Source organism: Lampetra fluviatilis, chromosome 13, assembly GCF_964198595.1.
Source record: "Lampetra fluviatilis chromosome 13, kcLamFluv1.1, whole genome shotgun sequence".
In the NCBI taxonomy this organism is placed as follows: domain Eukaryota; kingdom Metazoa; phylum Chordata; class Hyperoartia; order Petromyzontiformes; family Petromyzontidae; genus Lampetra; species Lampetra fluviatilis.
This window is the reverse complement of record NC_136287.1, coordinates 7,606,287-7,621,720: the sequence shown is the minus strand read 5'-3', so window position 1 is coordinate 7,621,720 and position 15,434 is coordinate 7,606,287. Positions and strand designations below refer to the sequence as shown.

Here is a 15,434-nt window from a genome sequence, read left to right as displayed (position 1 = left end):
TGGAACTGAAAACGCAAGCCATGTGGTAAACCAGTGCACGTTAAGACTTTCCTCAAAGGCTACGTTGGTGACATACTGCACACGTTGAGTCCGTGCGCTTAGAACTGCATGGATATTTCCTTGTTACATTCTTTATTATATTTGGGATACAGGTTGTCCAAAAAGCCCAAAGCAGCGACAAAATAAAAACAACACAACAGCAACAACGGCGAAAAGACAGTGATAGGATGTCTTCCATTTCTATGATGGAACTAATCAAGCGGAGCGGTTAAAGTGCGAACACAAGTCACAGCACTTGCATACAGCGAGTCCGTCTTGTCATTTGGGAGCCGAGGTGGATTTCAGTTTACCGCATGCAAAGCTTTCATTTGTCACCCCAGAGGAAATAACCAGACACATTGGTAATGTTTTTTATGGTTCTTTTTTTCAATTTTTCTTGTTTTATCAGTTTCTGCCTTTACTGTACAACTCGGGGAGAAAACAAATCAAGCAAAGCATTATACATCACCTTTATCAGTAAAGTGCAGACACGCAAATTTTCTTACATTTTACATATATAATTTCAAGCTTTGTTTGACAACCATTCATGTATTATTTTTTATTATGATCACGTGATAGCTGAAATCAGATGCATTTAACCTACCATCGAAGTTGACATACAGCTGAGTAAATTTTCACTTGTCATCTTATTCCATTCGTGATAATGGGGCTTCCATATTTAATGAAAATCTATAACGAAATGTAAATCAACTGCATGTCGTGCATTAACAATGATGGCCGTGGCCATTAAATAGGTGCGGCTGCGGTACATACAAGCTGGGCTGATGTTCAAGCATAAAAACAAAATAGTACAAAGGCCTGAAAACGCTTAAACAGTCCACAAAGGACTGCAACTGTGCGACACGAAAGCGGCAGGTTATGCGCAAAATGTTAAACCATCGCATCCTCCTAAAACTATTGCTTTCACCAATTTCCTAACCCTACCCTGCTTTTTTGCCATAAAAACGTGCTCCAACATTCCAATCACATTTCTACTTACGAACACAGAAGAAAGCAACATTATATGTACAGGGTCTTTCAAACTGCTAATAAATGTAATTAGAAACTAATTCGCAAATATAGTTGGGCACGAGAACTTATCGCGAGTTTGCAGCTAGTTAAGCCTCTCTTTATAAATCACTGACATTTGGTTGAAAACTTCACAATTAACATCTGCTCAAGCCTTTAATGGACCGCTGTCACTGCACTTTTCCACATGCAAAACTGAACGTCATTAACACGACTGCCGTAATGTGTTGAAGGCAACGCAGCCAACACCTCGTGTGTAATTTTTCATTTTTGTAATGTTTTTACCAACCAAACTGATAAGCACTGTCCATTGATGTGTGATCACAATGACACTGTCCAGGTTTTAGAAAGACCCCAAACTTGCAAACATCTGTTAACACTACGGTTAAAATAGCTTGATTCATAATTAAACTTTTGCAGTTTTAAATAAAATTCTACAGATTTTGCAATGCGGTTTTGTCATCACTCAATCCAGCGGAAATCAGTTATATATTTAAGAGACAACAAATGCAAGAATGAAAATTAAGCTCCATCATCAGAATTAATACTGGCCTTACGTTAAACATCTGCACATTAAACATCTGCACATATTTACTTAACAGCATGGCTGTCTTTTTTTGCTTAAAGAAGGCAGTCCCATTTTAATTAGTTCATTGTACATATAAAACATTTAGGAATAATAATGAATTGTGTGGCTACTTTGGCAGAAGCTTGCACTAATTTTTGCAAGTCCAGTCGTATTTACTGCAATTCAATTGCAAGCAAATTGTGGGTAAAATGTGACAGCGCTTTAACAACCTTCGACTGCAATTATAAAAACAAACTGCTACATTACACGCTTCTTAGAAGACTCGCACCTCAGGATTCCTTTTCATGTTAATTGACAACTCATCGCCTCGCCAAACACTGCTCCATTCCTCCCTACCAGTAACTACTGATGAATTCAAAAATAAACTAAACTCACTAACAGAGCTAAGAGAACACGCCATGAATCTATTACACAGGAAATGGTGCACCCTTGGCAGCAGAGCTCTTCAGTTTCGTAACCCTGTATATGATTGTACGTCATGAGGTATTCCAGATTTACTGCTCTTCGACATTTTCCCAGCGTTAAAACCAGTGTGGGTGGTTGTCGCGGTGACTTGCCACCGAGTGATCCCTTGCTGCGAGCCCAACGCGCGTTCTGACCAGTGTGTAGATTCTGCGCCCCCGATTTGCGCAGGCGCTCCAAGCTACGCACTGCTGCCACATTAAAAAGTCAAGTCAAGTGCAAGAACTTAGAACACCAAGTGCTACGTGAATATTACAGTTTTGGACTGTGGGGGCAGGAATGCACTTCTGCGTGTGATCGCTCAGTGCTGCTCGCACTCACCAGGTACAGGCATTCTAGTGAACCTGCAGCAACCTACCGGCAGCGTTTTGAGAGTGGCAATGTGACAAAGCTGTAGTTGGCGCACTATTTGAGACCTATTACATTGATCGGCGTGGAACAGTGGGCCAAGTACCCTCCACAAAGGGTCTCTAGAGCTCCCCTTAATGGAGGCCCTTCCACCAGCAGCGGCGTGAGTGAGAAATTCTAGCGCTGCACCTTAACCTTTATATTGATCAGAAGACCGGTATAATGCAGAAAGCCACAAAGTCCTCGGTTGGATTTCACGGACGGAACGGTAGCATGTCACAACTCCCCACTCAAAACTCATGAAAAAGCCTCCGCACAAAACTACCGCTTGGAAAATCAGGTAGCGTTTCTACATACGTTAAAGCTCAGCCAGGTTGTCTTGACGCCTGCAACATTGGGAGTTCGTCCGTAATGGCTACCCCGAAGGTCTTCCTGCCTAAAGATCCCTCTCTGGAAGAGGTGGGGGGGGGGGGAATACCGGAAGCGAGAACCTTGGGCTCTTGCACCAATTGGCCGTCCGGCATTAACGACAAACATGGCGATGGAAAATAAACGAATCGTGCTCCGGTCAGAAATATTGAAAAACAACGTAAAGACGACGACCGAGCCAGCAGTAGGATTTTTTTTCTTCCCCCGTTTGGCCTTTACGTGTAGAAGATGATCTCTGGGATCTGACCGTCCTCCACCGACGTGCCATTGTTGTTGCCCGCCGCGTAGCAGAACGTGAAGCAGGTCTTGCAGCCCGTAGTGGGGGACTCGTGGATCACCTTGCGGAGTCCCTTGGTGCCGTAGTGCGAGTCCGGACCCTGAAATATCCACAATGCCATGCAAGCCTCAATAGAGTGCATACATATGCAAAGCAACAGACCGTGCATATATTAGCAGCGAGACCAGATTAAAATGGTTAAGGTGAGGGGCTCATTCTGCCTTTCATAGCAGCAAAGCGGCACACTAATTTCACCTTCATTAGGGGCCATGCCTACAGTAATAGCCCTGCTTTGCTCACCCACAGTGGTGCCCAGAGCTGTGATAAAAGCTAACGCACAGTGCGATAAGCCCATCCACATCTGTCTCGTTACCAAAGTGCAGCGCCAACAGCGAGCACATGCTGCTGCTCATGAATGCATTCACGGGATTTTTTTTTTATCAAAGGAAAATGAACAAATTAATAATCCGGTAACAATTTCCTCACCTGTACATAAAAAAATCCTTAGAACTATGGTATTTTTCTCATTGGTAATCTATGAGTGATCTACGAGGATTAGGGCTTGTTTTATAATGACGAAGGTTAGGAAAAAATTAATTTACCCTCTAATGGTGGTGGATTATTAGTTAAATTGTACATGTGTAGTGGGTTCCACAGAGGCACACACTTCAACTTGGAGGCAACACGTTTACTCTACAATCCCAACAGGGTACAGACACAGGTGGTAACTACCACTATTAACTAGACCACAACGGGGTAACTACATAACCAGGTCAGGTCAGTGACACGGACTGCCCCACGATGCCGAACGTGACGACCGAAGAGCGAAGAGACGTAGCACCACGGGTTGATTTCAGAAGACAGCCCGGATCGGCTTTCGGGACCTCCCTTTTATGCCCCTCAGCGTGGCCTGGCTCCGCCCTCGGCCACGCCCCCTTTCATCCAACTCGAAGGTTCTGGGCCATACATCTTGTGTCCCTCTCGCCACCTTTTGGCCCCCTTCATTATCCTGTCCTGGTCACGTGCCCTCTCGGGTTCACCTAGACTGTCACGTCCTCAACTGCCCTTTCTCTGTCACCAGAATCATGCCCCTAGGGCCCCCTTACATGTCATACATACTCTGGTGCCAGAGAGAGGCTCTAACACGCACAGTTCCACTCTGCTCTCAGTAGCAAGCGCTAAACGCCGTAGTGACTGAATATACGTTACTACACATGTATCACACCGTACGTAGCCAACCGAGAATATTAAACCTTTTGCTCTGTAGTAAAACTTAAAAGCTTACGTTTGCTTAACATATTCTAACATGTTAAGCATAATGCCAGAGACGAAGCGTGCACGTAAGCAACAGCAGAAAAAAGCAGCTCCCCTACTGCTCAAACTGTCTATCAAAGCAGCCGATAATAAATCACGGAATACAGATGAATCGCAGCAGCCATACCTTAAGGGTGGCACAGGCCGTATAGTTGACGTTGGGCAGGATCTCTATGGGTTCCTTGAACATGACACGAAAGGTGTTGGCGGAGCCATCGCAGCTGAAACCTGTGTCGTTCTGCCCCAGAACGGTGTTGCTCTCCGTGTGCAGCATCTGTGAAGGTCCACAGGATTGCATCACCAATGGCATAGCTATCAAGGGTGTAGGCAGTGCAAATAAACCAGGCCCCACTGGCCAAAGAAGCTTAGGTGCAAGATGACCAAGTGTCGGTATTTGCAGATTGTTGGGACTATTGATGATAAAGTTCTGTGGTCAGGTGGGTGTTTGGACGCACCAAGACGCCTTGGCCTACATCGTTGGACATGCGCGAGCGTGTGTGAAGTGCGCCAATGGCAAACGGACACGCGAGGGGAAAGGGGACTGATAAAACATGGGGCCTCAATTCATTCCTTTCACCAGGGCCCATGACAACCATACTACACTACTCGTCACCACCTCTGCGAGCCGCTCAGAAAAAGTCCTTGGAAATCACAACACAATCTACATTTGTTGAGCAAATATTACTTAACATGTAAAAAACTACATCTTACAATACTTTTTTTGTTTACCTGTAGAGATGTCAGATAAGGGGCCGTTTTGAAATTCTACGATACCTCAGTCACAACTGCCCGAGCTCTTGCGTTTAAATTGACATGGGTGTCTGTGTCGATTTTAAAGTGGCTCAAAGGCACCCACCTGGATGTTTACTTGGTAGTCTGTGGGGCCGTGGATGGAGCCATAGAGGCCAAATCCAACGACAAACACTCGCCTGTTCATGGTAAACCTGTAAAAGAAAGGGCACACTTGGTCTCTAGGAGCCCCTTTTTGACAAATTATTCATCATTTGCTGTGTGTAAGTTGGTGAAAGGCAAAAGCTAACCAAGGAAATTTGCAATTGTGCAGCGGTACAGTGGGAAATTTTGAAATAGTTTCATATACTTCATTATTACTAGAGGGGATCAATCTGCTGGGTTTCAATAATTTTAAAGCCATTACAGCTGAAATTTACAGAATCTGGGCTCTCATTTCGACTCAAGCTTTTTGTTGCCATTGTGGCACTTGTATTATCATCCTTAGTGGACTAAATATTTTATTAGAAATAATCAATTCGTACATGCATGGGGGCATGTAGTTGCGTAGTGGTTAGCACATTACTCTAAACCGGCGACTTTAAGTTCGATTCCCGGCTAGAGGAAACCTCATTTAAAGACTCGTACGGACCAGCGTGAAGCATGGTCAAACAACCCCCATGACCAACAGGGCATGGGGAGACCTTCACCCAACAGTGGATTAACAAGACAAAAAGCTGTAATTTAAGATTATTACAAACATGGTTTGATGCATGTATCGTACATGTATTATTTCTAAACAGATTAAGCTAATGATTCATCCCCACTACGATTTGATGAATCACCACGATTTGATTACAAAAATTATCTTTTGTTTCATTTGTACAATCTCGTCTGTATTGTTTTGTCTCATTGTACCAGTGTCCACCCCATGAGAATTGTTAACATTTGGATATCATTTGCACACCCAGTTAGCAGTCACCTTATACGGTCGCTGGTGCCACTATAGCCCCAGCGGCTCTCCACCTGCTGGAAGCGATTGATGGAGCACTCCTTCCCACGCAGGCAGCAGCGCGGCCGGTCGATATAATCAACGCGTGGTTTGGGGTTCACCGTGAAGTGCAGGAAAAGGCTCACCACTTCACGATCGGTGAGGATCCCCGACTGTGCCGGGCCTGCGTGTCAAGGTCGACAGTTAAACAAGGCCAAGGTCTTTGAGATCGCAACATGTGGAAATCATTCCCTTTTTTCCCGCAAGATCGCACAGTTGCTGTTCATTCGAAATGGACTTTCAAGGTCTGCTGTTATAGAGTACGCTTAAATATGGAATTAGGTCTCCCTTTTCGTCGCCAACCTCTGGATGCCACTCCCAGATGCCTGCCTCAGGAACCTAGCCTCCAAACTCAATTATGTACATATCACGCTCATCTAAACTTCCTTTTCTCAATTACCTCGACAATGTTGTCTATTAAATGTAACAATACTGAAGTTTACTACATTATATTATTAACATAATTTTTCTGTTACTTCTCTGTTAAAAGAATCCTTTTCAGTTATGAAAAAATCTTACACATTGCCCAATCAGGCATGCCGTCACTCAGTCTAAAGTTAGCAATGCTGTAAGGCTACACATGTACAAGTTTGATCGGTAAATTTATCTCCTAATTTGAGGAACCACAGCGGAACTGAAAGTCACTTTAAAGCAGGCACACAATCGGCGAAGTAATCGGACTAGGTGTGAAGATTTCCCATACAAGGCATCTTTGTGACCCGGATGAAAGCCTCCCCCTATGCTATGCTCCCCAAAACACATTTTAGTCGGGTAATGTTATGGTTTTTGGGATTAAGGAAAACCCAGACTAGAAAATCTCAATTTCCCTCGCACAAACCACAAATAGCTGACAGCGAGCAAAGAGACAATGAAAGTGGTTATACCAGCAGCGAACTCCTCAATTGTCATGATGGGGAAACGGATAAGGTTGAGGGCTTTTCCCAGCGCCTGCCGCTTGTTCTCGGGCGTGGAAGGCAGCTGCTGCCGCTGGCACTCCGCCTCCGACCAGCGCACAACAGCGCTGAAGAGCCGGCTCTCCCGCAGCCCCAGCGTGTCCCTCTCCAGCACGGCCACCAGGGTATCTGCACGGGGCGGCAGGTGATGTCCTTCCAGTGTGATTGACGCACTTGGCCTTAGTGGCTGCAGCCTGGGCCTCGGAATGCGAGGGGCCCGAAAATATATATATATATGGTGTTGAAATGGCTGAAATGCAATACACTAGCACTGTGATACATCCCAAGGGTAATTTGGTAATTAAAGTTATAGCATCACGATAAATATTACGGCCAGTCATATGCTTAAGTTAATAGTTTTGTTCGTTTTAACTTCAAATTAGCTTTACAAATCATATATCACATGCTTCGCTTGTTTGGTACATGCTGTGAAATCTTCTCCAAGATTATGGAACTATCTTTCATTGGATGTCCAGTCAGAAAAATCTATGCCTAGTTTCAATTCTGTCCTGAAAATGTAGTATTTTCCATCAGGAATGCTGATTCGGAATATGGTTTATAATGATTATTGACTATCTAGGCGAAATATCAAGGGTTGTGATAAAGAGTTACTGGTTTATTCTGGGTTAATTTGCATTGTGAACAGTTTAGTGCAAGCTGGAAGATGTCTAAATGATGTCCATTACTGTAAGGTGCTTCAGAGTTGTAAATATTTAGAGTAAACGTGATTTATTCTTATTATAAACCTATTTGTGCAACTGGTAGTTTTAATTTGAAAGGGATAATGGGCAGCTATGGTTGACACACATTTAATATATGCACACATTAAAATAAGATAACATTTGAAATAATTGAAGGTCCAAATAAAATCTCTTCACCATTGCTTAATATGTTTGTAGAGAAGTGTTGCAAAGTGTTCAATGCATTACTGACCCAGTTTGAGTGTTGATGATTGTATTCAGCTACGTTTTTTTGTTTTCATGTCAATTTAGATTTTTTAAATGAAGCACTTACATTTTTAAATACATATATTCGTAAATGTCAAATAATAATCATGGCTAAATTAAGCTAATACTCCGATAGCAGCTGTAATGTTTCACCCCATTAATCATGCCAGAACAAACCATGCAGAGCAGCACGGTCACTTCCTACACATCACAAAGTCCAATGTGGCAAGATTTCATTACGCTGAATCGTCAAAAATAGGCAAACGATCACGTAAATATAACTGTACTGCTCTTTCATGACGAATACATTTGGCACTCTAAATTATGTGCAGAATACTTCTTTCAGCACTTGCTCTCCGGCAGGGTTTAATGCACCTGCACTACTTTCATTCAGTTCCCTTGGGCTGAAAACAGTTTTTTGCAAAATTCAAGATGAATGCATGACAAAAAAAAAACTGCATTCCAAATTCAATATGGCTCAGATTTGCATTTAAGTTATGCCTGACATATTTATATACTGTGCGATTTAGCGTCTTAACATTTTTCCTATTTGCATACATAAGCAGAAATGTGCACATTATCAATTTATGACAATGATGCATCTGTTCTTGACTCGACCTTGTTCATTAAACACAACCGTTCAGGCATTTTTTTTACCTAATTTGGTGGAAAAAATAGAAAATGGGTATCATCAAAACCATTTACAAGGACGGAATTGCTACTTTGAGATTGTACAAAATGAGCAGTAAAATAAGATACGCTGTCATCAAGGTTATTTACACCATTCGACTATATTTTGCAATCCTGATTGAAAGAATAAAGGTGCAAACAAATGGAAGAGGTTTGAACACCTCACAGATTTGAGGAGTAATTTTAACAAACCGTGAAAATAAATTGCACAAAAAAGGCTGCAAAGCTGAACTTAAAATAGGCAGGGGGAGGGAGGCCTTCATGCAGCAGCGGATGAACACTTTGCTAATGATTTATTTGTTATTACACTTGTTTACCCAGGCAAGCCTGGGTCTAAGGTTTTTTTTAAGGAGGATCCTGCCATGTTTTCGTAGTAAGGAGCAGCTAAGTGTAATCCAAATGCAGTAAATTGAAAATAATGTTTCTGCAATGGAATGTTTGGCCAATACCAGTTACATTGTATCGGATTTTGTTTAGCTATGGGAGGAAACTGGAGAAAACTCATGGAAAACAGCAGGGGGATAACAAACTCCACACAGAAAGGTTCCTAGATTGGGAATTGAACCCCAGACCCTTCTTGCTGCAAGGTGTAAGTGTTATCACTGCACCACCTTGCTACCCCAGGATGATGATGATGAAGTATGTTGAAAAGCACGCACATGTTTAGATTGAGCACAAGTGTACCTTTCCATAATACTTACCCTGATCAATATCTGTAAATCCTTCAGCATGTATAGCATCCGTCGTGTTTTTGTCGATATTTTCCAGACAGAGACTGGCCAGCTGAGGCTCATCAAACAGCCGGGCCTGCCATGATGCACACGCAAGGAACATTACAAGTGGGAATTCCCACTCATTTCGCACAGGTCCAGCAGGGTTGTTGTTTCAGAAAACTCTGAGATCAATCGATGGTTAACGCCGGGGATCAAGCATCACTTGCCCTCTGCAAGCTTAATAAGTGCTTCAGTAACAGCACAAACAGAACTCACTAGATCAGTCTAACTCAACTGCGATTAAACACTTTTCCAGGACCATAACAAAAAACACCTCAATCCAACACGTGATAAAAAATATCGAGCAGGCGGTAGCTGCATATGTATTGTGCTAAAGATGTGCGTAGGTGATTATGAAGACATCAACCCCACATTCTAGTGCGATTTATCCAAGGTGGTCGGATGGCTCAGAGGTCATGGCAACGAGTAGGCACTGCTGATATTCAAGGTTGAAATATAGCAGCCACCTGTGATTAAAAAAGGTTCTCAAGTTTCGTGAGATGGTTTCAGCTGGGTCACCAATAACGGCACAAACAAACACAACAAATGAAACATGGTTCTGCCCTTAATTCGGCTAAATTCCAGCTCTGAAAAAGAAAATATAGGTTTGACTGCAACGTGGCAAACATGACACTCAAACGGCAGAGTGGATGGAAAAGTGCTGCCCCCTAATGTGGACAAGAGGTCAATTTAAGGCATTTCAAATTGCCATTTTCTAATACGGGGGGGGGGGGGGGGGGAGAATCACACACTGTTCTACGTGAGATTTGATTACATTATTCATCTCATTCATGACACCAATAGCACGACTGGGATAAAATTGTGGAAAGGGAACATTTTGTGTTGCTTTCAGTGATGGGAAAGCATGGGGCACCTGCGTGAGAAGCATGAACGCGTTGTCTGCACGGAGGTTCTTCTTGAGGAATTCCACGCAGTGTGCCTCTAACGCAGGAACCGCATACTTCTTGGCCGTGTACAGAGTTGTCATGACAGTTTCGGGCCCGATCTGCACCTCGTCCGAGTATAGGAACCTTCCGGAGCAACACAAAACAAAACGGCACCGGGTGATTCCCAAAGAGCATGGCCAAATCTTCACTTTTTTCTTGGCAAGTGAAGAAGCAGCCTCTTGCTTTTACAAGGTTGACCTGGCAACAAAGAGCAATGGTAGCCAAGCACACCGAACACTTTAAAAGCCACCATCCCCCATTCAAAATAACCGCAACGGCACTAAATAAGGGTGTGGCCAAGCCCAGAGAGTTGCATGATGTGCCACACACGTAACAGCGCCCAAGTGTTTTCAGCCACATTCTCAAATATGCAATGTGCACGCCGAGTGAAATAAAGTACCCCGTTCTTGCCATGCCTATGGGCACGTTTCAATACTGAAAATGGAGGCTAGCTTCTCACCTCCCGCAATCACTATCTTTTTAGTAAGGGATACATTTTATTCCGCAACCAAACACCTGGTTATATTTTCAATTGTGCCAATTTCAGACATCTCATGATGAAATGGCCACATGGTGTGGTCACACGTTGTGTGGCCAAACCATGTGGTGTGGCCATTTCATCATTTCGGTAAATAAGACCCAGACATACAATTTACTACATCATGGCTATGGGCTAAGGCGCTGTTGTAAAAGACCACTGCCCTGCTATTGTCATATCAGAATTTCATTTTCTTCACATATGATAGATGGAGCAGCCCAACTACATGGCCGTACTAGTGACATGCACGGTGTATTGGTGTACAGTCCTTAAGGCTGAAACATTATTTTAAATTACAACAGTTGTGAATCTACAATATAGTGTCATATAACTGTTAGCATACTAAATTAAAACGTAATGAATAAAATAATTAACTAGAAGATGAAACCGTATTGAAGGTTGCCAAAAATCTAAGCCAACTTACTGGAACATTTTACTTGTTCTTGATATGGAGATTATAAATAAGCAACCATTGTATTAAATACTGTTAACAAGTGATGTTGACAAGTGATGCAATGAAAAGGACTTTTTTTATTCACCAGAATGAAAAGGATATTTTTTAGTTTTTCCAATATTTTTTAGTTTTTCAACTAAAAAAATATCCTTATTTTTTTTTTACTATGCAGCACTGCATGCTGGCACTTGACAGACATCCAACGAACACACACACCACGGCCATTTACGCTGGAAGCTTTCATCTCTTCTGTACTCTTTCTCCACAGAGCCTTTCTGCGACTGCTCCAGTCTGCCCTGCAGCAGCCCTGAATTATTTTCCTTACTGCGAAGCGTCCTACAATATATATGGAATTATTCATTAAATTATTTCGTTTTGGTATTACCATAATAAAAATATAAAACAAATTCTATTTTTTTTCTCTCCCCGTGGTGTCCGTCCAATTAAGGGAAACAATGAAACTTGATTTGTCTCCTATTTGACAAAATTTAACTTAATGTAATCATTTTGATTTGTGCTACTTTATTTAATTTGAGGGTAAATATGAATTATATTTAATTACGTGTAATTGCTTTCCAAATTAAATGTGCTATTTTGGATTCAACGGCCACTTAATTCCATTCCAATACAACTGTCATAATGTTACATGCAATGTGTTTGGTGGACCAGCTTAAAAGGCTAGGGGTCATCGCGCTCACCGGTGGGTCAGCTTGCTCTGTCGGCGGTTTTATTCCTGCAAGCGCCTGATAATTTTTTTGTGGCATTACTGAAGCACGTCATCAGCTGTATGGTGACATTAAAGACCCCGTCTCAACACCGTTACCTAAAGCACCGTAATAGTGGAACGCAAAAACCCCAAATATGTATCAAATGTAACTGCAACATTTGGGTAACTACAGTTACTCAATTGTATGTATGCATGTAGAACTTCTTTCGCACCGTACGTAGCTAACCGTGCTAATGCAAATACATTTTAGGGGACCTTCTCTGAAATAATGGACAAATAATACATTGTTATACTGAATCTTTTCAAGGAACATACTGTAGATGATAGACTGTATCCTAACCAAGCCTGCCAACATGCAATACTACACAAGCCCTTCATCTGGTCTTCTTTAATGCATGTGCAAACAACTAAAGACCACGCTAAGTGTGCTACATTTGGAGTGCTATGTACCGAGGGAAAAAAAGAGCATCATGCACACCACATTTAGGAAGCATGCTGAGGTTGGATTGGATTAATATATCAGCTATCCACCACAAAACAGAGAAACGGTTTACACCAGCTGCTACGAATAATCAACTGATAATAAATCATATTATTTTAGAGAGGGCAGCATAGTCCCACTTGAAATTACTTAATTAAAATATAAAAAATAGAGTCATATAACTCCGGTGTATCGAACCCCGAGATGTATTTCCAAGTAACAAAAATAAGCGAAGTGTGAAAATAACGGTTTGCCTCGGGGCACGAAATAAGTTGCATGTCAAGCAAGCAGCTTGTGTGGCCAAATCCACCCCTTAGTGGCGAAACCTGGCAGACGCCCCCAGAACACCTATTAGACACCCTGCACCTGATTGTCTAGAGATACCATCTTCTCAACGATGGGTTTCTGCGTGTATTTCGCTCCTGACGCGGCAGACAACGGATGGAACAATTGATATCCCTTAAAGAAAGCCCAATCAGAAAATAAATGAGAACTCCTTTCAAACTAATGCATTACACGGTGGATGCGCAAGCTGTCAACTCAATATTTTTCTCTTCTTTCTGCAAAATAAAAGCCGATCGTGACAATGACCATTTTGCTGTTATCTGCCACTAGAATGCTGCTAACACGCTCGCGAAATTACATTTTTCCATTGCTCCATGCACGATTGCACACACGTGTGTGTGCGGTGCTAAAAGAGTGCAGTAAATTCTGAGAACAAAAGGCATCAATTACTATTTAGCACCTACTCGGTGCTCGCACGGCTGTAAAATGGTCCAACCCTTTCAAGAAGAAGCATGCGAAAATGCAAAGTAAAACTGCAATGCGAGCCACATTGTGTTATGCTAAAGTCAACAACTGCGTTGGGGATTGATGATGAAAGGCGATGCGCGCACCTGCAATCAATCACTTCAAGATCCTCCCCATCGCATTGCCATTGTTTGCACTGTCCCTACACTCCGCAAAAGCCATTTACACGATTAAACAGTCGCTCATCTCAAAGCAAAGGGAGGTTTTAAACAAAAAGAACCAATAATGAAAATACAATTCAAAAAATAAAATCTACGCGGTCTGGATGCGTGGCGGGGAGGGGGCCGCCGGCTGGGCCGAGTGCCTCGCGCCCCGGCCGAGCCAACCAGGAAAGCCCGAAGGCTTCCCCCCGTGCTTGGCCTCAATCAGTAGCCCGCGTTCAGCATGGAAGCCGTAACAACGGTAGACCACGACGGTAATCCTCAACCAACCTAAGGTGTTGGAGCGCCCAACAAAACCAGAATGAGCGTTTCGTTTACAACTTTCACGCTGCGACGCACACGGGGGTGGGGGGGGGGGGCACCAAATCGTCCGCGATCCGAGTCGCCGAAGCCGGCAAGGCGGCTAGGAAACTGCGGTGGCTCCGCACACGGCTAGGCCGCAGAGACAAAAGCGATGGCGACCGAAGAAGATAAACCCCGACCCCAAATGCGAGGAGACAACCACGAGCAGCTCACTTGAGCAGCGAGAGGAAAGCGGCAGGCTCCACGTCGGGCAGCTCGATCTCCGACGAGGTGGTGGCCATGCCGCCGTTGAACATCGCGTCGAAGACGGCGCTACCCACGGAGAGCACGAACTTGTGCGCGGGGATGCGCTGCGAGCCGAGCCCCTTGCCCACGAGGAAGTGCACGTCGCTCAGCACCTCGTTGTTGAACATGAAGGCGAAGCGCTCCTTCACCGTCGTCTTCGTGGCCTGCCAGTTATACACGGGCTCCCTGTAAATGCCCGAGGCCGCGGCCGCGGCTGCTGCTGCGGCAGCAGCGGCGGCGGCTGCGGCTGCAGCGACTGCGGCTGCCGCTCCTCCTCCTCCTGCTGCTGCTGCTCCTCCAAGAACTCCGAGACCTCCTCCTGCTCCTGCAGCTGCTGCTGCTCCACCACCACCAGCAGCAGCAGCGACACCACCAGCACCACCGCCTCCTCCTCCTCCTACGCCGCCGCCGCCGGGAGCGGCAGCCACGGCCGCCAGCGCGGCCGCTACCCCCGCAGCGCCCGGCGCTGCTGCTGCTGCTCCGACGGCCGGGCCGCCCGCCGCCATGTCCCCTCTGTCCTCCTCCTCCTGCTGCTGCTGCCTCCTCCTCCTCCCTGTCCCCTCCTCCTGTCTTTGTCTCCTCCTCTACCCCTCCTGCTCCTCCTCCTGCTAAATTCCCTCCTGCCCCTCCTCCTCCTCTACCCCTCCTGCTCCTCCTCCTCCATCCCTCCTCCTCCCCCTCCTCCTCCATCCCTCCTGCTCCTCCTCCTCTACCCCTCCTGCTCCTCCTCCTCTACCCCTCCTGCTCCTCCTCCTCCATCCCTCCTCCTCCCCCTCCTCCTCCATCCCTCCTGCCCCTCCTCCTCTACCCCTCCTGCTCCTCCTCCTCTACCCCTCCTGCCCCTCCTCCTCTACCCCTCCTGCTCCTCCTCCATCCCTCCTCCCCCTCCTCCTCTACCCCTCCTGCTCCTCCTCCATCCCTCCTCCCCCTCCTCCTCTATCCCTCCTGCTCCTCCTCCTCTACCCCTCCTGCCCCTCCTCCTCCATCCCTCCTCCTCTACCCCTCCTGCCCCTCCTCCTCTACCCCTCCTGCCCCTCCTCCTCCATCCCTCCTCCTCTATCCCTCCTGCTCCTCCTCCTCTACCCCTCCTGCCCCTCC

General features: G+C 45.0%; 1 protein-coding gene across 2 annotated transcripts; it reads right to left on the bottom strand.

Moving 5' to 3' along the window:
• Window positions 1-115: 115 nt before the first annotated feature.
• Window positions 116-14,888, bottom strand: BTBD2 (BTB domain containing 2). Of its 2 annotated transcripts, none has more exons than XM_078862204.1 (8): window positions 14,265-14,888; window positions 10,505-10,661; window positions 9,559-9,664; window positions 7,152-7,349; window positions 6,199-6,391; window positions 5,344-5,431; window positions 4,615-4,761; window positions 116-3,300 (listed from the first exon to the last, which is right to left on the bottom strand). In XM_078862204.1, the coding sequence occupies exons 1-8, from the start codon at window positions 14,840-14,842 to the stop codon at window positions 3,112-3,114; spliced, it is 1,656 nt and encodes a 551-aa protein (XP_078718330.1). In that variant the 5' UTR covers window positions 14,843-14,888; the 3' UTR covers window positions 116-3,111. The 2 variants fall into 2 exon arrangements, with proteins under 2 accessions (XP_078718330.1, XP_078718332.1); XM_078862206.1 differs by having other exon boundaries at window positions 116-3,273; window positions 14,265-14,887.
• Window positions 14,889-15,434: the final 546 nt, after the last annotated feature.